This window comes from Amphiprion ocellaris, chromosome 4 (genome assembly GCF_022539595.1).
Source record: "Amphiprion ocellaris isolate individual 3 ecotype Okinawa chromosome 4, ASM2253959v1, whole genome shotgun sequence".
Taxonomy (NCBI): Eukaryota; Metazoa; Chordata; class Actinopteri; family Pomacentridae; genus Amphiprion; species Amphiprion ocellaris.
In genome coordinates, this window is record NC_072769.1 from 12,374,286 (window position 1) to 12,400,224 (window position 25,939).

At 40.2% G+C, this 25,939-nt stretch overlaps 1 protein-coding gene across 7 annotated transcripts in view; it reads left to right on the forward strand.

Moving 5' to 3' along the window:
- Positions 1-24,618, forward strand: part of LOC111582195 (septin-9-like) — an 80,538-nt gene extending 55,920 nt beyond the window's left edge. For 6 of the 7 annotated variants that reach the window (XM_023290770.3, XM_023290769.3, XM_023290768.3 and 3 more), the window contains 9 exons: positions 3,741-3,917; positions 8,702-8,830; positions 8,967-9,048; positions 9,897-10,034; positions 14,080-14,197; positions 16,530-16,625; positions 16,893-16,989; positions 20,316-20,367; positions 22,391-24,618. In XM_023290770.3, coding sequence (XP_023146538.1) covers positions 3,741-3,917; positions 8,702-8,830; positions 8,967-9,048; positions 9,897-10,034; positions 14,080-14,197; positions 16,530-16,625; positions 16,893-16,989; positions 20,316-20,367; positions 22,391-22,607 — 1,106 coding nt within the window. In that variant the 3' untranslated portion in view covers positions 22,608-24,618. Of the gene's footprint in view, positions 1-3,090; positions 3,242-3,740; positions 3,918-8,701; positions 8,831-8,966; positions 9,049-9,896; positions 10,035-14,079; positions 14,198-16,529; positions 16,626-16,892; positions 16,990-20,315; positions 20,368-22,390 lie in introns of those variants that run through there. The other variant, XM_023290771.3, reaches the window with a different exon arrangement.
- The last annotated feature ends 1,321 nt before the right edge of the window (positions 24,619-25,939 follow it).

Sequence of the window (25,939 nt, forward strand, 5' to 3'; positions counted from 1 at the left end):
AAACTCTGAAATATACAGATTTTTAGTCCTGGTCAAGCTCCACAAACTGGTTCTCAAATTCCCAAAGCGCAGCTTGATAGCATTTTTCATTCTAGCTTCCCCAGCTGCTAAATGTCCATGTCTTTTGTACGCCATCTCCCAAATTTGTAATGCGCACTGTCTGTTAAAAATTTGGCGTCGGCAAGCTCAAGCTGAAATAACTCCGATGACACGGCTGACATCATCGGGGTTATTTTTCTCAGACGTGACAGAGTTCCCTTGACAGCCAGAGAAGACGCTGGACACCTGTAGCACGTCTTGGTGGAGTGTAATCTGATCTTCAGGTCTGAATTTGCTTGAGTACTGCCTTAAGCTTCACAAACTGTTCTAGTGCAGGTGTAAAAGCTGTGGTTTGTCTGCTGTGAAGCCCTCGGCGACAAACAGGAAACCAAACAAGTACCAGATAAAACACACGACAGAAACTCTTTTTGTAATGCAGTGCAAGAGAGACATACGAGCACTTTCAAATGCAGACACGCTTCACCGTCCTTTGAAGAAAACTTTGTTGTTTCTGGAGCACCATAAACAAACAGCAAGATGGCATCGTCATAAATACGATGCACATATAAATTCCAGTTATGAACCCCAAAGCGGCCCCTTAAGTGCCCTCATTTGAACTGAGATCAGAATAATCCCTTGATGGGATCTATCCATTCACGCAAAGCAAAGCCTGAACTCATCTCCATTCATTAAACAACGCTCTGAAATCTTCTAATCCTAAAATGTTGCTTTTGCATGACATGAGGCAAAGAAAATCTCCTGCTCAGTGTGAGGTGATGTTCATTCATAACATCTGTTTGTAGCTTAACAAACTTGTTTTCATTTATTTTTAATTAATGAAGAAAGTTTAGTGGAGGGTCAAATATTTTGATGCGTTTTCCCATAAAAAGGGGCAGTTGGAGTGAAGGGGATGATAAATCCGGTACATGCTAACTATCTAAATATGCCAGCTACCTAAATATTAAAAATCTTTCCTAGAATCACAGACTGCACCGTTAAATGTTGGGTTTAGATCCATTTATTCACCTGTTTGATCTTCTGCATGAATATATTTCCCATACATCATTCCAGTCTCACATGTCTGATGCTTCCTTTAAGTTCGTCTCATTTGAAAACAGTTTGGATTCAACTGCTGACGTGATCTCAGATATACGTTATGCGTCTGCTCATTTATAATGAGCTTTGCAGAGAAATGTAGCTTTTTTGTGGCAGGGGCCATTAACGCTTTTGCGGTAAAATATAACGCTTGGATGGAGACATACTTAATGGCGGCACTGTCACTTATGTACATAAGGCCCATAAATAATTGAATAAAAGCAGATGATTTGCTAACTACCAGCTAATCTGTAGCTCTGAGACTCAAAGTGGGAACATGAGGAAGCAGCAGTGCTAAAAATGAAACTGTTGGACCATATGAGAAGCAGAAGTGCACATCAGAGCAGTAGGGTGGTTGCCAGGCAGACCTTTTCAACTCTCCTGGTTCTGCTGTTTGTTCTTCCTGTTTTTTCCTCTTGTACACATGTCTCTGTGTTTGCCTCTGCTACAGTGTTTGTCTATTCTTAGAGAACAGCCTCGTAGGCCAGCAGATGGCCGGAGGACTGGCATGTTCCCGGTGCCCAGAAAGGCCGTTTGGCTGCAGACCTGGACTGTGTCATCAGAGCTAATCTGCATTCTGTCATTCAAAGAGGCTACTGATGCAGTCAGAGCAGGGTTAGCCAAATGACAATTTGTGACATATACAAACATTTACAAAGACAGGCTATTGACAAATCGACTCAAATACCTCAGAATTACTATATCTCCTCTGAGACACGGCCGCTCTGTGTCGGGTTTCTTGAGGTCAACAGCGCTGCACTAAATCAGCTTGAGCTCACCGGGATGTGGTATTATCAGAGGGTTTAGATTACAGTTTGGATTGAACTGTGCTCTTGAATTACCATGATGTCTTTTTTCCCTGATAAAATGAATATCTTAGCTTACAGGGAAATTGTATCTAGGCTTGTGGAAATATTTGTGCAAAAACTAAACCTTGTCTGGTGAGTATTTACTGACAGATGATAATAGCATCTACAGAGTTTTAGCCAAGCCAAAATTGGCTTCCCAGTACGGTTCATCATTTAACCACTGGACTGTCAGAAAATTGAAAGCAACGAATAACTTATGGATACTATAGAGACTCCTGAAGGTGTGGTGCCCTTCCTTATGGGCCAAAATTGTAGCTCTCTTGTCTTTCTTTGGAGGAGAAGAAAGGGATGTTTGAGTTCAAAGGTATTCAGCTGCACATTTTTTGTGCAAAGGGGAGATTAGTGCATATTCGTGTGCACTAACATCACATTATGTTAGCGCACATATCTGATGTGTGGAGTACAAACGTCTATGATCACAGGGCACATGCACTTTCATGCTGTTTAATTAAGAGGTGGTTATGCAGAATCTTTAGAGATATACCATCAACCTTAATCACTGCGTAAATGTGTCTGTTCCCTCTGACAAACCTAAAAGCCTTTAGCAACACTTTATCCAGGACCTAGAAGAGTTTTTGTTTTTTGGTTGGAAAATATGAAAAAATAGTAGTTTTAGCATCATCACATATCTCTAGCCTCCCACTATTTCCTCCTTTACCATCATACATTTTCCATTTTATCTGAGGGAACAGGAAGACAAAACTCTGAGTAGGAACTTGACATTCAAAAGGGTACTCTCAAGCCTGCTACGTTTACATGCATATTCTCAACAAGCATAATGCTGTAAACACATATCATAGGCAGACTTGTTTTGTGGTTGTGAGAGAGACAAATCAAGGCACAAAGGCTTCTATATTTGTCGAGGAAAACATGTAAATGCTGGAATTTTGAGCACGCATAGACCAAAGTTAGGATGTTCCTGTCTCAATGCAAGCTGCTCACCTACTTAGAGATCAAAATATAGTTAGGATGGGTGTCTCCATTCAGCTTGAGGTATATGTGTCTGTGGTTGGTAGTGTCGATGTCTGCAAACCTCACACAGACACTACCACCAGTTTCTGTCACAGCACAGGAAATGTTGTCTCCTCCTACATTAACAGGAGTGAGTCGTCTGCTGCTGCTGCTGCAAGCACGTACTAGCACATTTTGGCAGTCGAGTTGTGTTTTAGTTTGCTTGTTGCGGCGCTGCTTTGGCACACAGCCTTCGTCTTCTAGCAACCGGTCCTCCTTAAAGTGAGGTAAGCTGTGATTTGTAGCTGGACGCCGCTGCTCCTGACAAGATCTGTTCATTTTGTCTTCCTGATTCGTTGAAGGTTGCGAACAAAAAGCAGCTGTAAAGTTTCTCTGTGGTTACAATTTCCACATCGTTTATTTCTGAAAAGCCAAAGTCTCTCTGGGCTGCTAACATGAGGTGGTTTCTGGATACCGTTTATGCAGCATTAAGGAGCAGATGTACAGCTGTTCCTGTACGTTTCAGACAGTTTACATGATGGATTGTCACTTCTGCATGTTAACTTGTATAAACGGCGGTTGCTCATAAATGCGAATTTTGAGTCTGGTATCCTGTTTCACACAGGAAATGAACAGCTCAGATCAGTATCTTCTCTGGTCTTCACACCAAACTCACTGTTCACTGCAGTTATTATGACTTCAGTTGCACTTGTTCACATAAAATAAAAATCTGTGACAAAAATCCACAACTTTTAATTGCTTTGCTCATTTGTGTGTGTCCTTCAGGGTCAGAGGTCAATCTGAGCCACAGCAACATGTCTGAGTCCACCAAGCCTCACCCTCAGGGTAAAGGGGAGAAGACCCACGTGGGAGACTCCAGTTATGTGGGCATCGACGCCATCCTGGAGCAAATGAGGAGGAAGGCCATGAAGCAAGGCTTTGAGTTCAACATCATGGTTGTGGGTGAGTTAGGCACACGTCATTAAAGTGGATTAAAGCTTGTGTTGTTATCCAAGACATTATTTGGAGGATTATAAATTATTGTAACCGAAAAACTGTACATTTAGTGAGAAAAGGTGATTCTTACATTGTTTGAGTCCCTGGAACGATGTCAAGAGGTAAACAATTGAGCTTGAACTGGCAGTTGAACTCAATTATGTCCTCATGTTCGGTTTGGATAAAACTTTCCCAAAATCTAAGCTGACACAGATGTATCCAAGAGGGTATAAAGCTGTAATTGATCCCAAATGTGTTGTGTTTACAGCAGCTATTGACTCAGTACTGAATTCAGCAAAAATAAAAAAAAAAAAAAGATCAGATGGGAATGATTTCAAACATTTTCAGTTCATGCAGCAACAACACAAGATGCAGAACAAAGCATGTAGTAAGTTAAAGGTTGTGTGCTTTGGGAAGGTCAGCATTTAAGTTACACACAATACACATCTGAATTGTTACTGTCGCATGAAACAGGACATACGGGATCTGGAAATATTCTTGTTAGATTTATCAGAAACCTTTTATCAGCTCCTTTTTGATGATTCCATTTGAAAGAAAGAAAGAGCTACAAATGTTTGTATGTGTGGTTCTGCCTGGCAGGAGTCGGCCAGCATGGTGCCTTCATCAAGAAACTCCTTTTTTGTGTGTACATGATGCAAAAAACAAATACAGTCTCTTGAATGGCTCTAAAGAGGCTCTCAGACTGAGAAAGTGGCATAATGATGGTAATTACTGTGACAAGCTGAAGCACACACTCCTATGGGAGCTCTCATATGACTACACACCACTATTTGATCCCGCCATCAAGCCTGTGTACACTTACATGATTGCACACTCATGACACATGATTGAACCTGTGAAAAGAATTTCAAAATGTGTCTTAGAACACACATGGATATGTAGTGTATCAGCTATAATCCAGTTCTATGTTTTGTTTTGTTTGTGGTCGTATTGACATGTTGGAAGCTACTATAGAACGCAGTTAGTTTGATTTCAGGCCCTGCAGGGCTGAGTTTTGTGCACACAGATAGATGGCATGTCAGTGCAGCTCTGAGGACAAATCTTCCAGCATGACAAACAAGGACTTGTTGCATAGAATCTGTTCATCGAAAGCGGTGTGTTGATTTATAGATGCTGAGGAATGAAGCAAAAGCATACGACAGCTTTTTAAGTGAGAAAATACCGTCAACGCAGCGTAACTCAGTGAATATTTATTTGCAAGGGAAAACAAAGTGCCTGAGAGGAGCAGCCCAGTCTTTAATCTAACTCAAATTTGCATCTCAGTTTCCATTATTGATGCAAGCAAACTGCACATTTCTACTGAACGCTGACATGTATCCACTTGCAGTTTGACACCTGAAGAATGATGAAACTTGTGTTGTGAAATGGTTTACCGTCTAACACTGTGAAATGACACCCACACTGGAGACTGGATATGATGAAAGTTCATATTAGAACAGAGCAATGATGAGTTTGATGCTAGAGGGAGCTTTGATTTTACAGAAGCGACATATCAAGTTCTTCTGGGTAATGTGTTAGGAAATACTTGCCTAACTTGTATTCAGAGTTCTCCCTCTCACTGTGAGGCTGGTATTGACCTGCCCTTTTAGATTTTGACTCATAAAATTCTAAGAAATATTTCTCAATCCCTTTGCTTCCAAAGATGATTGACGTAGTTTTGTGACTAATCAGACACAGGGGTGAGTGGCAGTTGGGCATTACTTGTGTTTTTGTGTTCACTGCTTGTTACTGTGTGCAGTCAGATATCTTTAGGTTTGATTAGCTTTATTTGCCTGAAGTTTCTTAGATTGTGTGAATAATGTAAAGAGATACAGGATTGTTGCTTTCAAAATCAACAGGTGTCTGCTGCTTGACCATCTCAGATTTGCTTGAAACCTTTTTTCAGTCAAAAACTATAGCTATATGAGTATTATAGATATGTTTCTATATATATTATATACTTCCTGCTCAATCAATTGTGAAAGTTAAATAAAAATATTCTTTTTTAAATTACTGTGATCAAGGATTTCCTATTCATAAAGTTATTTTCTGTTTTATATTCTTTTTGACATGCAACTACACATCGAAAATATCAGTAGCAGACTTCTGCATTACCATTGTTTTTGGTTTATGTGTGCTCAAAGATGTGGCTTTTCATGAAGACTTCATCTTTTTTTTTTCCATTTCTTAAACCCACCCGTAATCAAAGACTAGTTGATATACTTGTCCAATATTGCAGCTTCTGGATCAGTGGCATGAGTGAAAATTTCAGGCTTTTATTTTTAATAGTTTTTGAGATATTGTCATCCAAACAGAGTCAGATTTTGATGTGTAAAAACATGCTGAAAGTGGGTCGACGGATTCATTTTTATCAAAATTTTATCTTGGAAGGTGTTTGATACATCAAGTCAAACTGTTACGAGCATTTTTATAAATATCCATTCTTTATGCTATTAGGATTTTAGACAAATCAGAGATGGTTGAGGAGAAATTGTTCTAAAAATCTAGTGATTTAAGATGGAAAGAATGCTAAAATATAAAATGAGAAATTTAAAAAAAAAAAGATCTTTTCTGATTTTAATAAAGCTTCTGTTGGCAAATAGATTCGTCACTTGGATGGTCAGTTCGGACGTCAAGGGTGTCGAGCAGCTGTGGTCTTGGCCCTGTCCCTCGTGGTGTTGTGGCATTCGGACAATGCATTTGCCTAATTCCTCCCCTCAGCTAGTTGACCTAAGCGAAGGTGTCTGAATGTGTGTGTCAGTGAAAGGCAGAAAGAAAATGTGAGTGTGTGCTTGTGGGCGAATATGTGCAATTAAGTGGACGGCATGCGAAGTGTGTGTGAGGTGAAGGAGGTGGAACGAGGCGCCCTGAGTGTCGCAGAAGGTCTCGCGGCTCAGCAACACTCCAAACACCACAGTTAATGTCCACAGGGGCTGAAAACAGAGAGTGGAGAATGTGTGCGTATCAGTTTTTACACAAGTCCTGAAAACGTCAAAACAACCCAAAAATAAAACTTGAACATGTCTTACCAGCATGTTTTGGTTGTCGTTGTTGTTTTATCATCCTTGTGGATCATATCTATGTGTTGTTCTGCACAGTAAAGCACAAACTATGTGTTACAAGTGTCATAAATGTATTACGTTACATAGTAAAATCAAAGTCACTTTTTTTTCTGGATGTTTTTGCCACCCTGTGAAAAGTAGTAGTCAGATCCTTTACCGAAATATAAATGCCAAAAAACTCCATTACAAGTAGAAGTCCTTAAAAAAATCCTATTTAAATAAACATCCAGAAGTACTGACAGCAAAATACAGTTGAAGTATTAAATTAAAACCACTAGTTTGACTCTTTTGATTGATATATTATGGTATCATTAGATTATGAATACTGAAGCATCAGTGTGTAAACAGCATTTTACTGTTGTAGCTGCAGGAGATGGAGGTTGTTTAACTCTGTTGTATATACATCATCAGATGATTAATGGAAGAGAAAAAAGGAAAAACTAAGTTCTGATACATAAATCTGTTCTCAGTATGGGATTTTTTTTGCAAATGTTTCAATTTCATTGCGATATCAGATCTTTTGAACATTTGTTCAGATTTAAATCGTGTGAAACATTTAGGGGCAAATAAACGTGTTTGGGGGAGCCGTTAACAACTCAACTACACACAACCTTATAAAGATGTGAGAGGCTAAAAAAGTGGAACACAACTGGTCTGTTCTTTAATAATGTGTTATGCTTTAAATGCTCATTGAGGGCCCATTGTGTAAAATCAGAATCTTAAAAGTAACCGAAGCTGTTCAATAAATGCAGTGTAGCAGCAAGTATAATATTTGTTCTGAATTATAGTAGAGTGGATGTATAAAGTAGCCTGAAATGGAAATAAGCATCATACTTAGGTACAGTACTCAGATGAATGTACTTAGTCATTTTCAAAGCAGTTTTCAAAACATTTGAAAGAAGTAAGTTCAGACTGAAGGTAAAAATAGAAGATTCAAATGCCCAATGTGAACATCGTGTGTGCAAAGCTACTTGTTATATATGAAGTGTGACTCTTACATTAATAAATCAATAACAAATGTAATAGAGTCACTATTATAGTAATGATACAATATGCAAGAGGAAATTAGATTACTATAATATAAAATCCACTTAGGACTGAATAAAAACATATCGGTGCAATTATCATAATGCACACTTTAATACATGAAATCAACTGCAGTGGACAGATTTCAATTAGAAAAATGCAGCCCTAATAATTTTACAAATATATATTCCACTGTTCTTTTTTATCTTCAGTGATTGCTAAATTTGTCCTTCTCAACAAAAACGTTTAAACAGGCTTTCCTGGTGTGCGTTGTTGCCTCCCTGTGCCATGTTAAATTCATGTTTATCTTACAATATATCACAAAGACAAGCATGTCCAGTAGAAATATGCAGCGCAGTAGACACGACCCAAGGGAATTCATCCTCTGCTGGGTAATGCATCTTCTGTGTGTGGTCTATAAATCTGTCCTCTTGGCCTCCACAAGCTGCTCGTCTGACCCTGCTGTCCTTCTGGTCTGCTGAGACACTAACACATCCACATATAGACTCGCTGCACATCCAACACACTACTCAGTCTTTTGCGGTTTTGTTGAAACAGGCTGTTATTGAGTTTGCTGTTGTGAGTATTGAAGGTAAAAAAAAAAAAACCACTACTGAAGGTGTTCCCAATCCTCTAAATATAGCTTGTGTCTTTTTTGCTCAGGGCAAAGTGGCCTGGGGAAATCCACTCTGGTGAACACGCTGTTCAAATCCAAGGTGAGCCGTAAATCAGTGCAGCCAAACCCGGAGGAGAGAATCCCCAAGACCATCGAGATCAAGTCCATCAGTCACGGTTGGCCGATGTTCATTTTAGTAACCTGCACCTTATATACTGTTCATGTGGTGTAATTAATATGCAGCATATGTTTTCAGGCTTTTATTTTTCAGAGTATGTCGTAAGACTAATCAAATAGCTTGTCTTTGTCTAGACATCGAGGAGAAAGGTGTGAGGATGAAGCTGACAGTTATCGACACCCCTGGCTTTGGAGATCAAATCAACAATGAAAACTGGTGAGCTGGAGTTTGCCTGATCTGGAGGCTGCAGTAGCTGTTTGTAAAGTCGTTATTGCTTTAACGTGATTTTATTAAACCTCAAGTTTAGCATTTGAAAAGGAAAAATGTTGCAATACTTGATTTTCATGCCCCTGAAATTCATATTTATAGTTTTTGTGTTGTGCTTTAGGAAGAAGTGTTTGTATAAAGGATGAATATACAAAAACACATAATTTTACGCTGTCAATAAATGTCTCAAACTCATCTTGGAAAGCCTTTTATGTCACTGGGAGCGATGCTGTGCTGCATTATGATAAGCTAAGCCTTTATTAATCCTACAGTGGGGATATTTGCATTGTTACAGCAGAAAAAGGGAAGATGCAAGCATTTAAGAAATATCAGTAGAAATATAAAAAGAAGTATTAATTCAGATTGTCCCAGTTCCCCTGGATGTGGAAATATATACACATGCCAGTGACTTTCCAAAGATTCTTTCATGAGTAGAAATACTTACGGCGAAGTATAAATATTGCACAGATTTGCCATTAAGTACAAAAATACTGATATTGCACAGATTATTGTATATGTAGAAACATTTATATTGCGCAGAGTTTTTAAATGTGTGAAATATTCAGAATTCAAAGCTTTGAGTGGGTCGATACTGAAAAGGAGCATGACAGTTTTTTGGAGTGTTTTCATATGTCTCTGAGAATATATTGTATAGATTTGCAGAATATTATGAAACCAGAGACCCATCACTACATTTCCTTCATTGCTGCTATAAATTTAATACCTGTAACCCAGAGGTTTTGATTGTGAGCTCATTTAAAGTGAGTTTCTCATTTCAAAACTGTTTTCTTCAATAGCTGGCAGCCCATTATGAAGTTCATCAATGACCAGTATGAAGTCTACCTGCAGGAGGAGATCAACATCAACAGGAAGAAACGGATCCCAGACTCCAGGGTTCACTGCTGCATATACTTCATACCTCCCACTGGGCACTGGTAAGATCACATAATAAAGAGACTTGTCCTTGTGACTAAGTGCCCCTCTTTTATTTCCCACAAGTACAGAGATGAATCAGGCCCTCTGGGAATCTCCCTCGACCCATTGTCTGTCCACAGCTCTTTAGCCACGTCCCTCTCTAGCTTCTCTTTTTCATCTCGCTCTCTCATGGCCACATGTGGAACTCATTCTCTCTTCAGACACTTAAGAATCACTCGAAGGGTCAGATTTCACAAAGACTTGGAATTGAACTGGACAGCTCCCACTGTAATGCCTTCATTATTGATTGTTCTCCGTACTCCTCCTCTCTCTGTTTAGCTATCTCTGATTAAATAGAGAGGTGAGACACCATGTGGTTTACAGCTCCCTCTTTGGTAAAACCCACATTTCATTGAGCCTGTGTGCCAGTAAAAGAACAAACCTGGAGCCGAAGCAGGAAAAACACAATTGTCTTAAGCATAAATTATAGTTTGCAAAAAATAAAACTGACCATGTCTCTCTCAAGTTGTCCTTAAAGTGCATGTGTCCTGTTGAGCAAACAATTGAAGGCTGTTTATTTCACTTGCATGACGTTTGCTTTGGCTCGCTTTACTCGTGCTGAGATAATACAAGCCACATTCGGTGCTTTGTCAGTGATTGGAGTTGTTGTCTCCAAGTCAGCTCTGTAATTTGCTCGGTATAACGGTGATGAGTGGCGCGTCCTTACGTGCACTGAGGAGGACATGCAGCCACTTTTGCAGATACACAACTGCAGTTGAGTGTTTGAGATTTAATAGAGGCATCGTAGGGTTATCGTATTGAGCAAATGTAGATAAAATCACTCGTGCACCAGCTGTAAACATGCCTTCCTGCTACATATCCGAAAGACAGACCCATCCACTGCTGCTTCACATTTCTGTGCACCAGTAACTCAACAGTTGTCCACTTAGACGTTCTTTCTGTGAGTGGGGGATGACATGTGTCCCGCTGTTTGACAGACCCCCTCATCATCTGCTCATGTCGCAGCAGCTGCTGCTCCAGAGAATGTTTGGACCGTCGTTCATGCAAAGCAGGGCCCAAGTAGTGGACTCAAGTGGGCAGTGGGCATGCTAACGCTTGCCCCGGATGTGTATCATCTTGCTTACAGCTTCAGAGTTCAGCCAGTTCAACACCCTCTCCTCACTCTTTCATTTCCAATCTGTATCTCTCTCCTCTCTTAGCTCCCTCATAATCTAATGTTGTCTCCAAACAGGCTGTAATCAAACTGTCACTACCACACACATACTTTACATAAGCGGACATGCCCACTTCACCAAAACATGCTGGTGAATACATGAAAACTCGCACTCATTTTGAAACTTAAGATGCAAACATCTGTCAGGAAGTGGTGTCTTCCTTGCAGTCAGCCGGAGAGTTGTAGGCAGGAGAAGAAAGGAAGCATCTGTCGAAGCTACCGTTGTGATCTGGTGACTGTAGAGATGAAATTATGGTAAACAGACTTGCAAGAGTGTAAGTTTAGATATAAAGATTCAGAAGTGGAAGAATACAGAGCCACATTACAGGCTCACGGTTGTATTTCTGTGCACAAAAAATATATATATTGTATACACTTAACAGCAGTGATCCTCCCACTGATTTTAGTATAATTCATGAGGAAATAAGTCCTAGAACGTATCTCTAACCTCTAAAATCTCGCTCCAGTAGTCTCTTTTTGCTTATTTTCTCTTTTTCGATTCACACAGTAATGTCAGTTGAATTTTTAAATTAGAGCCTGTTACCAATTACAAACAGACACAGCACCAAAAGCTTCTGGATGCCTCAGCCATGTGACCCAGAATGACAGGCAGGAAAACGATGACAGAATGAGGTCTCGTAGGCCTCTATCATTGGAGATGTGCAGTTCTTTTACATTTTTTTTTAATTTAAGGCATTTTTGTTTCAAGCTTCTTAAACAACAGTTTGCATTTATCGAGACTCAAATGTAATTTGCAAGCAATTTACTTTTAACTTGCTTCTGTGGTTTCAGATAGAAGAGCAGCGCTCAGTGAAGCACAACAGCAGCCATTCCCGATAATGGCAGAGTCAGCCCCGCTATTTTCCCTCTGGGTAGTCTTGTTGTTACCTCATTTAACATGTCTTCCTGAGAAAAGGAAGGCTGCATTTTGACTCTCATCAACTCACAACTGGTTTGTGATCCATTATGGAAAAGAAGGAGGGAGGGGGAGGAATGCTGTTTGAATTGCAGTTGATAGTTTTCTCCATGTTTCATTTGAGCAGAGAGCTCACCGCTCTCTATTGAAACATGACTGCTATTTTTCTTTTCTCAACCACACAACAGGGAGAATTTGTGCATGCATGCAAACATATAATTGCACATCTGTGCATTCATGCATACATGTATATTTTAGATTTACTGTCCATACAGCATATGCTTGTGTGCAAGGAAACATGTGTACATGTGAAAGTGTGCATGTTTGCCCACTCATGCATATGATACAGCACACATGACTGTTTGTACATTCTTACCTTTGAACATATTATACTTATACATGCTGTTATATAATTCGATTATAAACACTGACAGAAAATTCATCAACCACAAGTTTTTGCTCTTATTGTCTTTTATTTGATGTCTTGCTATCCTTCCTCTCAAAATTTATATTTCACATGGCTTTAGTCCCCCAAGGGTTTGAATGCATCACTTATGTGTCATCTGTGTTTATCTTTGCTCTTGCTCTGTTTCTCCTTTCCTCTACGCCACACTCTGTGTAACACATGTTGACCAGTGTTTCATCCTATTTTGATGGTGACATGTCTATCAGTCGCTGTGGAGAACTAACCAGGCCTCCCCTCCAGCTGCCCTGGAGTCTTTGAACCGGGCTCGCCTGGCTTGGCTGAGGCTAATTGGAGGGCAGAGCAGACAGCATGAAGAGAGGCTGTCTGGAGGAGCAACTGGAGGCAACATTGAGACCAAAAAAACAGAAACGCAACAGCAGTGTAGTGTGTAGAGTTGCAGGACAACCCTAATCATTCCTACACTGGGCAAGATCGCAGGCTGTTAGAGGAGGAAAGTGAAAACTTTATTTGATGGCATTAGTACAAGGACGATCCAAGGAGGCAATGAGGAGAATAAACTTTTATCCAAGTTTGCTTCGAATTAGGTACCAGCAGAATATTGAAGACAAATGGAAAAACAAAAAGCTGCAGTACAAAGACTGCTTCATTCAATAAATTCTTCTACACTTTACTGAAATCGCAGTTAGACGTGTGACAGCAAAATGGTTTCAGTAAGTATAGAAAAGACTAATAGCAGCATATAATAATGCAGAATCCTGCAACATCAGGAACTAGGATGGACTGAATGCAAGGAAATGGACCGTGACTGCCCTCTAATGGTCATTCTGTTTTACATCTGTATTCTGTGTGCTTGGTTGCACAGTGGATCGGTGGTTAGCACTGTCACCTCACAGCTCAAAGATCTCCGGTTTGCATCCCAGCCTGGGCCTCAGATCTTTCTGCATGGAGTTTGCATGTTCTCCCTGTGCATGCGTGGGTTTTCGCCAGGTTCTCCGGCTTCTTCCCACAGTCCAAAAACATGCTGAGATTGGTGAATGTGAGTGTGACTGTTTGTCTCTATATGTAGTCCTGTGATAGACTGGTGACCTGTCCAGGGTGTCCCCTGCCTTTGTCCTGAGTCAGCTGGGATAGACTCCAGCCCCCCCACGACCCTAATGAGGATTAAGCGCTGTATAGACTATGGATGGATGGCTTCTGTGTGCAGTAACTTTCTGTAGTGGAAGATATGTTTTTGTGCCACAGAGAGAGATGGAGAAAATGAGTAATAGTTTGAACCACATGAGATCACATTTCAGTTAGTCATTAAAAAACAGAGAGAGAGTGGCATCTTGGTCGTCTCTGTGGGCAAACATGCAAAAATCTGGTGATGTGGTGAAAATGTCATCTTAGTTGCTTCTCCTTTTAATAAGAAACATTTTAACTGCAAATTCGTGTAGTTACAGATATTTTGAAATAAAGTTTTATTCTGTTGTGTCTTTCTCCCTGCAGCCTCAGGCCTCTGGATGTGGAGTTCATGAGGCGCCTCAGTAAGGTGGTCAACATCGTCCCCGTCATCGCCAAGGCCGACACACTCACTCTGGAGGAGAGGGACTACTTCAAACAGACGGTGAGCGGAGTGTATTTCTGGATGTGCGTAGGCGTTTGAATGACAGTGGGGCTTTTACCAACAATAATTTGAGCGTCTGACCTGGTTCTCACTTGTGCCGTTAATACATTCGGTTACATTTTCCTTCCATCACACATGCAAAAAAAAAAAAAAACCTGTAGCTGCTCTTTAAAATAAACAAATGAGGTGCATCAGTAGGTCAGATGGCAGATTCATGTCATAAATGGAGGTGTAAGTATATCATTAACCACTGGTTGGTGTCATACTAAGAGCTGCCAGACAACACAAACAAAACCATCTGGACAAACACACATTGTAGCCATCCTGGGAAATACTGTATCACCCTCCATGACTAATACTTTGGAAATCCTACTTATTCCAGATGGAAGCATTTAAAAACTGTTTATCTGATGCATTTATTTTATAAACGGCGATCCACAACTGTGAAGTTCGGTCTTTTTCAGATTTGGAGTTTCTGCCCACTTGCCATCTGAGCATACACGGCCTTTAATATCCATGAATTACGGGTGCAGTGCAGCAGAGGTCTCCACTGGGCACTGAGACATGACTAGAATTAAAGAACGTTTGAATTCACAATGAATATTCATCAAATTCTGCAAATAATCAGAGTTCATTTTTGATAGCTCAGTGAAAGTAAAACTTCTTTAGAGTTCCGTGTTGCTTATTTTTTTTTTAGCCACAGTAGCTTCATTCATTACTTATGTGCAGGTTAAAATATCGCACGTATAGGCTCAAAGACACATTTGTGATCGCCCAGATGACATAATGAATTTTGTGTGATCAGATGGACAATTCTGGTTCTTTGATAATATTTTAACTACTATCAGAATGATGGTATATTCCAGATTTTTCATGTGATGCCACCAGCAGGTCTTTGTTTTAGTGCATCATTAACTTTACAACTTTAAACCCCAAGACTTGGTACATTAAACAAGGCTACATGACCAAGCTGAGCAAATATATACAGGTTAAACTTTGAAAAGTTTTTCATTCATTCGTTCATTCATAAAATTTAGATTTCGTCTTAACTGTGTCACTTCTTGTTCCTCTTGGGAGAAATTATAGCTTTCTTATAATAAGGAAACTTGCAAGTGTGATAGTCATCCACTGCAGCCTCACCGGTTTCGCCTTCTTATCATCACCTTCCCTGCTACAACATGTTCTTGCTCCACCAGGTCTGAGTCTTACATATTCTTGACCAAATCTCTTCCTCAGCGTGTTTCTGTTGGACAATTCTCAGTCCACAGGAGGCCTTCTGCCACCTGCCTTCCTCCATCATTTCCTTCATCTCTCTAACCGCTCTTTCAAGAATACAGGCTCCCCTAACCGGTCTATTCATTAATAGAGAGGTGGAAGCACGACGGGTGTTTTGGCTACTTTTTCTCCCCTCTGATACCCGGAACAGGGTCCAATAAGAACAAAGCAGGGGTGGACCCAGGCCCTGGCAGAGAGGAGAAGCCGCAGGGCTTGTAACCGGATTGTTTTGGTTGGCCGCACATGCTCTGTGTGACCCTGAAGATTATTGACTAAAAGCGTCTCGTACCAAGTGTTTTTTTTTTCTCCTCCCGTTTTCCCTGAAGCTACTTAACATGCAAACAGAATAAGAGGGCTTTTTTTTCATTAAATGTTGAGTCTCAGCGTGTCCAGCTGTGAATGTCTGTTCACATTCCTCTAACCAACAGTTGATGTGGCTTTTTTTTGTTGAGTTTCACTTGGTCTGCATCCTATAATGTAACCCTGAGAACGCTTTCAGGGTAAACAATGAAATGTCTGATCGAGGACCAAGTGGAAATTGTCAGAGTAGTAATTGTGGGAGTGAGTAGTTATTCATTAAAAGGACATTTTTGTCGGAAGCCTCTCTGTTTTCCAGGCCTGAGTTTCAGTCATTTTGAAGACAGGCAGAGAATGCGGGTGGCTGTTTGTTTTGTTTTTTTCTTTTCTTTTCAAGAGCGGTTAACCTCCATGTTAACTCCTCCGTGTCAAGGACATTAGAAACAATTTAATGTCAGCACCAGCCAGTATAACATAACCAAATGTTTATTCAAGTACTCTATACTTGCATGGAAACAGGGCTCTGAACCACAATGAAGTGTGTTTGGGTAAAATGATAAATGATTGTACTTGCCAGACTGACTTCCCTTTTTTCCACTCTCGGATCTCATTATGTAAATCTGTGTAATGATGATGTAGCAAGATTTTAAAGACAGCATTAGACTGATAGAATATCACATTAAATGTAATTTTGTGTGTCTTTCCGATGCTTTTTTTAGTCGGATGGACTTAATGTTTTTGTGTGTCTTTGTGCATGCAGATTCGGGAAGAGCTGCGAGCCAACGGGATCGACGTGTACCCTCAGAAAGAGTTTGACGAGGATGCAGAAGACAGGATGATCAATGATAAAATCAGGGTAAGCTGTCAGTGTTGGGTTCAGTCAGTTCAGATTTTCTGCAGCCGCAGTAGAGGGAAGCCTCCTGCGGCTTCAGCACTGATGTGTTTCTGCAGATTTAATTCGGTGACTTTGTTTGGTGAACCTTTTCTGTATTTGTTTGGGAAATCTTAAAAGCCGTGATTGCCACAAAAAAAGTTAATTAGCATCTTGTTCTGGAGAAAGCAAACAAACAAAAACACATTGCTGAAAACACTGAGCATTTGTGTGCATGTGTGCATTCAACAGGAGATGATCCCATTTGCTGTGGTGGGCAGCGACCAGGAGTACCAAGTGAACGGGAAGAGGATTCTGGGAAGGAAAACAAAATGGGGCACAATAGAGGGTAAGATACATGAATCCTAATTCACACGCACAGACACGCACAAGTAAAACGCACAGCTGGATCCTTTAACTGCTAAACTGAAAACAAATCGCCAGGTTAAATGATGTATGTTTCCTTACAGGCTGAATTCAGGTCAAACATGCTCCCAACAGAAATCCAGTTATTTGATAAATCCACTTTCTTAAAAGAATATCACTAAAACTTGACCTAATAATGTCTTCTACTTTCCATCTGCATGGTTTGATCAAACATAAAAAACATTTTCAATGCTCATAATTGGGTCACACCTGTCCAGACAACGGTGCCAGAGCTGTCTAACTTCGCTCTGAAAAAGCTCACGCACGCACACACACACACACACACACACACACACACACACACACACACACAGACACTCTCACACACACACACACACACACAGACACTCACATACACACACACACACACACACACACACACACACACACACACTCATGCTGTGAAGACCATTTTTATTACCTCGAAGGACTGCCTGACTACAGCTTTTAATTCATCAGGATGTTACGAGACACAGGATGGAGAGTAAATCCTGACATTTTTCCTTCCATGGACTGCATTCTTATCTTTTCTCCATTAATACAGTTGTGAGCAAAATCATGTCCTCACTGCGTCCCACATATTGTACAGAACTCCTGTTTGGGTTTTTTTCCATCAGTTGAGTCTACAATCAGGATTGTTTACAATAAACCATGAAAGCTGTCAGATCATGGATAACCAGAAAGAATTCTACAGATATTTCATGGCATAGCTTTGGATGCTGTATTTCAGCACATCCAGGAGAGCAAAATGGAATACATGTAGATGTAAGCAGCTCAGCAGTGAAACAAGATTGCAATCTGGCTCCATTAGTATGAATATAAATAGTATCCAGGAGAAACAAGCTTGTTGCGTACAGAACATCTTTGCAGCATCACAGAAAGTTTCACCATCCAGAGCTGTAGAGATGAGGAAAAATGACATAATTCACAATGAAGTACAGCATATGAGATGATACTAGATTAGCTCTAAACTAGAAATAACTTAGTGCCACTGGCCCGGTCTGCTCTGTGTTGTGGTGTATAGTATTGTATAGTTCCTAGGGTTGAGTAGGGATATTTAGATTAGGTTTATAGTATTATAGAGAAAGTAAAGATATTTCCGAAACCTCCGCACTGTAGAGTGAAAAATGAGTCCCCCTTGTAATTTTAAGGTAAAAACCATTTCTAATACTCATAATCGGGTCGCACTTGTCCAGACAATGGTGCCAAAGCAGTCTAACGTCACTCTGATAAATAATGAAGTCACATTCCAGGTTACTACCAGGTCAGTCATCACAACATACGAGCAAAAGCAAGGTGAAAGCACTCCGCAAAGAAAGCAACACATGGGGAAACTTATTGACTGCAGCTTTAAAATCTGGCTGTCTGCAGTCTAAACCGTCTGTTGTGCGACTACCAGGTGCCTGTTTAGATAAGTTTCTCCGAGTCTGTAACTAAGGAGAGCATGAGACAGGAGGAAAAGATTTACTGGGACTTTCTGTGTCCTTTGGGATGACAGGCAGAAACATAAAACACACACACACACACACACACACACACACACACACACACACACACACACACACACACACACACACACACACACACACACACACACACACACACACACATACTGCCTCACAGACACACTTGCACGCAATAACTTTGATGCAGTTTACATTTGTTGGCCCGTGCTGCACACTGACGCTGCCGGAGAACTTCTTTGTGAGCGAGTGTCCTTACGTCACCTTTGGGTGTGTGAAAGAGAGAGAGAGAGAGAGAAAGGGAGGACATCTGTCTTCACAGGCAGTGAGGATACAAAGCGACAGCTGAAGGAGGCCAGGACGGGGGACTATTACTGCTTAACAAACGCTGTCTCCTTCTGAGGACGCCCTTCAGCAGTCCTCTGTAGAGCGTTCTGTACTCGGGTTTATTGTCTGTCCTATAAATGCAAACAACCTATAAATTATTTACCAAAAAAAACATTTAATATCATGTAAATTAGACTATAGAATAAAAGGATATCTTATCTATGATTCAGTGTGGTGGTCACTGGGAGTATGACCTTCAAACATATGATCAACTCTATATATATATCTACTCACAAACAGGAATTATTCAGCTCTTAGAAATCATTAAAACATATGGGAATGCAAGACTTCGAGGAGCAAGCACAGGGATATCAATAAATTCATAGTTTCAAAGATTATTATTTGTACATCCAGGTTTTTGTCATTTCGGCTATTATTTTACATATGAGGATAGTGTTGTAAGCCAACTTAAAACTCAGAAATGCATCAGTGCAAACAGCTTTCTCCCTCAAAAGATGGCATTTTGAAGACAGCGCTGTGAGCCTTTAGCATTAGAATGGGAAGATGACTACTTCTCCTTATGAAATCAACCCCACAGAGGTGCAAGTTCAGAGAGGTGAGGTACCCGAACTGCGGGACAAATGTAGTCTTGTCCGGCAGAAAGAACAAAGGCTCCATTCCAATGCAGCCAAGAGGTAGGACAGAAGGAAAAAGAGGGAGAGGAGAGAGAAGGGAAGCTGCCGAGCTGCTGGACATGTCAGCGCTGGCATCATAAATTAGGCCTCAGAGGAGAAACCAGAAATTTCAGTCTCTATATATCACAAGGGGAGAAGAAGCTGTTTATTTTCTCAGGGTTGACGGGGATAAAGCGTGAAGTGGGCATGTATTTAAATTCATATAGGGACCCCTCGATGCCACCCCAGGAGCAGAGCAAGCAGATACCGGCGGTACAGCTCGTTACGAGTTGGTAGCGTGTTCCCTTGATGCTACTAATCAGCGTTCACAGACCCAGCAGTTATTCCACTCTTCTCCTTTCAAAGAGAATTTAATTTCCTGCCCCGGATTTCAAAGCTTTACATAAATAGCAGCCTCCTTTATTTCATTTTCACCCTTGACATAATCTATAATTCAAACATGTGTTAGCCCTACTGGAGGCGGCAGCAGCAGCAGCTTGTCATGGGGAGTTTGTTAAAATGTCTTACTTCAAGTTCTCCTATATGGAGGGGAGCAGAGATGTATTTAATTACTTGAAAGTGGAGGAGAGTGTTATCTTGGCTTAAGAAAATTGCCGGAGATGTCATGTTAGTGGATGCCCTTCAGTTGACTTGTGTGCAACACTGCCATCTCTCGGTGGTTTTACGGTAGAGCACCCAAGCTGGACTGGATGCAGGATTATGTTGGGCGCTTCGTCTCTCCTAAACTGTGTAATTCAGCTGTTTCCCCTTTTTTCTCTTTGCAGTTGAGAACATTGCACACTGTGAGTTTGCCTACCTGCGAGATCTCCTGATCAGGTGAGCCTCCATCACACTCTTTGTGTTTATTTAGTGAATTATGACCTATAGGGGCATTTGAGGATTTAAATTGAAGCCGTGATGCACTGAGACTCCTTGTAGATCATTAATCACTCATTTCATTATGTAGAGGTGTTGAAATTAATTGAAAACAGCAATGACTTTATAAAGCCTCAGGTTAATGCTAAAATCAATAGAAATGAGATTCTTTTAGATGTTTGGAGTGCTTGCAAAGACACAGGAACTTCTGCTCAGGTTTCTCCAGTGAATCTTTGCATTTAAGTTGCATCAGTAGGGATTTCCGTCTTATTCCCACAGTACGCAAACATACACTCCACTTAACCCAAACCCGAACCCATTTGTAAATGTGGAAGTTGGTTTCAGGCAGTATTCAGGTTTTACCTAAAATGTGCAACACAGTTTAACGTGATTCAAATTCAGTCAAAACTTCAAATGTGAAAAATTGCAAAGGGCGCAATTACCCAGTAAACTGGTTCTACCCTTCACATCGCCGTGTCGAATAATGTGAGTATATAGCAGATCAGTTAGAGCAGGGATCAGCTCCTGCAGGTTTAAGTCGACTGTAAGACCAAAGGTGGAGAAATGAGACAAGAAACCGAACAGATTCCCTAAAATATTTCTATCAGCCCGCTCTGTTTCTGAGTCCTTCTCGTCTAACGCATAATGTTGCTTCTCAGCCAAGCAGACCTGAACTTGCACTATTTTGTATCCAGTGTTCTACATACATGGCAATGTGAACTGGCAGTAGAATCATTAGGCAAAATAGAAAGATATTAGATTAATTTTTTTTTTTAAAGTTACCGCTCCCTGTGTTGTGGAATTTCATCAATGTCGAGAGAGGATGAGGAGGTAGACACAGAGACACTCTGGAGATTCAGATGGCTTAGGTTGAGAATAAGGTTTACTGACATCAGGAGAAGTGATGCAACAAAGCAGCACATTCATGTGAGCATTGCCAGCATCAGTTCTGAGGATTCTCTTCAACCTTTGGGTATATATTGGGTTGGGAGGAATGCCATATTTAGATTACAGCCTAACATGAGGACAACTTATCTGCTAAGGCACATCAGACTAAACAATATCTGATCTTGACCAGGTCAGGGAGTCCTGACATATCTTCTTCCTACAGCAGTTGTCTTTCTCATGTATCTTCTTCTGCACCATCTGCTTTTCTCAGGGCCATATTAGAAGGAGAGAAGGCCTGAACCTGCTCACAGCCTTAGTTTGGGAGAAGTAAATAGGAACAGGGTTCAAAGATGATTAACCTGTAGGATAATTTGAGGTGATCTATAGGATCTACAGAATGATTTAAGGTGACTGCAGTTGACAGATGGAACATGTATGATATTCTGTGACACGGAAACAAGGAATGTAACTCCCGTTTTGAGGCATAACTGTACACTATAGAGTCTTATACCATTGTCCACAAAAACTCAAATGTTTGTTGTAATTTATGTATTGCTGACACCCTTTGAAAATCAGTAGGTAAGAGGGAAACCAAAAAATAGACAAGAAAGAAGGCAGAGCTGAACACTGATGTCCATGATTATGTGTTGGACAGTCATTGATGATATAATGAGGTTATTGTGAGTCCTCACTGAGTGTTCTGGTTCTGGTGTTCTCACCGACTGATTTTAAAAAAAGGGTGTGACTTGCAAAGAAATTACAACAAAACATTTTTTGTGAACAGTGATATTTACACTGTTTTAAGCTTTAGTATATACATTTTATACATAATTATGCCTTTATATCTCTATACACCCTGTGTGCTCTGCTCTTATTTCTGTATGTTCCGTATGTTTTATATGCTGCTGGTTTCTTGAATTTCCCTCGGGATCAATAAAGTACCAACCTACCTGCCTGATATAAGGCTTTATAGTATACAATTACACCCAAAAATGAGAGTTTTGCCCCTTGTTTCCTGGCGAGGCCGAGGCCTTTAGGCTGTAAAGCTTTTAGCATTGCTTTCTGTCATTGTAATTCTGTCTTTTTTGATTTGCAGGACACACATGCAGAATATCAAGGACATCACAGGCAGCATCCACTACGAGACGTACCGCGTCCGCCGGCTAAATGAGTCCAACATCCATTTCAGCGCTCACCTGTCCGACGATCCTGCTGTTGAGCCAAAAGCCAACGGTCAGCTGGAGGAGCAGCCCAGCGCCCTGCAGCCAAACGGAGTGGCTGCTCAACATGAAGCCTTGTCCCATGAGATGTAGAGGGGCGTCCAGTGAGGAGCCACTTCACCAGTTTATGACATCAGGACACAGCCAGGCACAAAAACATACACTCACACATCCTGTTTACATGAAAAAGCCCACACACACTCACACACACACACACAGACACTCACACACACACACACTCACACACACAGACACAGACACACACACACACACACACACACACACACACAGACACTCACATACACACACACACACACACACACACTCATACACACACACACACACACACACACACTCATGCTGTGAAGACCATTTTTATTACCTAGAACTGCCCGACTACAGCTTTTAATTCATCAGGATGTTACGAGACACAGGATGGAGAGTAAATCCTGACATTTTTCCTTCCATGGACTGCATTCTTATCGTTTCTCCATTAATACAGTTGTGAGCAAATCATGTCCTCACTGCGTCCCACATATTGTACAGAACTCCTGTTTGGGTTTTTTTCCATCAGTTGAGTCTACAATCAGGATTGTTTACAATAAACCATGAAAGCTGTCAGATCATGGATAACCAGAAAGAAATCTACAGATATTTCATGGCATAGCTTTGGATGCTGTATTTCAGCACATCCAGGAGAGCAAAATGGAATACATGTAGATGTAAGCAGCTCAGCAGTGAAACAAGATTGCAATCTGGCTCCATTAGTATGAATATAAATAGTATCCAGGAGAAACAAGCTTGTTGCGTACAGAACATCTTTGCAGCATCACAGAAAGTTTCACCATCCAGAGCTGTAGAGATGAGGAAAAATGACATAATTCACAATGAAGTACAGCATATGAGATGATACTAGATTAGCTCTAAACTAGAAATAACTTAGTGCCACTGGAACGGTCTGCTCTGTGTTGTGGTGTATAGTATTGTATAGTTCCTAGGGTTGAGTAGGGATATTTAGATTAGGTTTATAGTATTATGGAGAAAGTAAAGATATTTTCGACACCTCCGCACTGTAGAATGAAAAAGAAAGCGACGGCAGTGTGGAGCAGCTTTCGGAAAAATGAGTCCCCCTTGTAATTTTTCCGTCGATGTTTTTAAAGCCTCCTTTTGCCAAACCATACTGTCTCTTTCTATATAATGCCAATGTCGTGTAATACAGTCATATGATGCATTTTACATTGCTCATTTACTGTTGTATTTTAATTGCTGATGTTCATATTCTAATATTATTGTATAAGATGAGGGTGCAACTGTTGTCCCACGCTGCCGTTTTTGTCCATTTTTCTGTCAAGCAAATAAGTCATTTTTTTCTGTTCTGTTCTAAAGAGAAGCACATACAGTATATAGAATTGATTTATGAATAGGTATTTATGTGTATGTTTAGTGTAATCCGCCTAATTCAACTTTCATTCCAGCTGTTGGCTTCCAGAAGTTTGTTGCAGGTCTTTAACAGTGATGATAATTTAGACATAGACTATGTTTGGTTTTTGTTTCATACAGTTTGTTGTACTCTGTTTGCGAGACTGCACTATATCTAGCAATAAATGATCTTGCCTGATGTTAATAATTAGATCCAATCCTGTCAATAGATAAAAGTCACAACAATGACATTTACATTTAAGCATTTTGTCAGAGGCAGCTGCTCTGCTACAAACTGAGGAAGAATTTGTGCCTACAAACCTGAAATATCATCCATAAAATCACCTAATATTTCATTAGCATCTCAGAATATTCCATATTTTTGGAAAAATGTGCGCATTCATACGAGCTCAAGGGATATTTTATAGAGGCTACGTCTCAATATAACGTTCTAATTTCCAAAAGAGAGTTAGCGTTTTATGTCAAAGCAAAAAATATTTTCCATACACACAAGACATTAAATTCTAAAAAGAGAAGTATCATCTCTTATCCAGAGAAAGTTATTGGGTTACACTTTGTTTACTGTTGTAAAGTTCTTGTGTAATTTGTCATGGTATTATAGATCAAGGTTTTATCTTTGATATGCTATCTCAAAGAATAAAGATTGATATTTTTATTGTTTAAAGTTTATTGTCGTGATTGTTAAAACTGTAGAAATGAGGAGCAGTGACGAAGAGCAGATGATGCTTTGCGCCTTTCATTCCTATGCTTCCTTCTCATAATGTTAAACTCATGAAACTATTTCACCATTTTGTGAAGTAAAGAACAGGTTAAGTGACTTTAGTGAATTCACGACCTTGTCACTGTAGTCTGTCTTCAGAAATTACCATTATATTGTATAATTAAGGAATGTGCTGCTAATCACATTGCTTAACATGAAATTCATCTCAATGAAAAGTAACTTCTTCAATGTTTAGCCATTGTAATTGAAAACTTGCATCACTTTTGTTTCACATGCGTAAAGCAGCAAATAGCATTGTGTGAAGTAAAAATCTTAAATTTGGTACCTCAACAGACAAATAATTGACATTTTCAAATTTCACATTACATTTGAGCGAACCAATTCACAAACAGTGCACTGACTGGACAAAAAGATGGATGGAAATTGACGCAGTATATGCTAATAGAGAACAACACACTGCAATACTTTGACCAAGTGTCAAGAATATGCTCTGTTTTTTAATGCAATGACAGCTGACCATAAACTACAGAAAGACAGCAAATCACTTCACTTGAGCACAGTTCATTATAGTCTACAATCATACACCACCGTTCAAAAGTTTCGGGTCACTTTGAAATGTCCTTATTTTTGAAAGAAAAGCAGTTTTTTTCAATAAAGACAATATTAAATTAATCAGAAATCCAGCTAGACATTGTTAATGTGGTAAATGACTATTCTAGCTGGAAACAACTGATTTTTAATGGAATATCTACATAGAGGTACAGAGGAACATTTCCAGCAACCATCACTCCTGTGTTCTAATGCTACATTGTGTTAGCTAATGGTGTTGAAAGACTAATTGATGATTAGAAAACCCTTGTGCAGTTATGTTAGCACATGAATAAAAGTGTGAGTTTTCATGGAAAACATGAAATTGCCTGGGTGACCCCAAAGTTTTGAACGGTAGTGTATATAAAAACGTGCAGCACCACATTCACAGTAAAAACCCAAGTGAGAGGAAATGTGTCATTGCAGTAGCATCACGCCATGTTCACACACACTGGCTTAATAGGGCTTCTCATTTACACCTCCTGTCACACTCTTTCTCGACTACCCCACCGATGGTAATGTGTTGACAGTGGTGCTTGTCGTAGGTCATTGCCATCCTTGCACACGTTGGAGCTCCTGCTGTGGCTTTTGCTGCTGCCTCTGTGTTGAATTCAGCGGGTTGAAACACTTTAGTGCAGAGAAAACCACTGTGCTCTGATGACAAATGATGAATGTG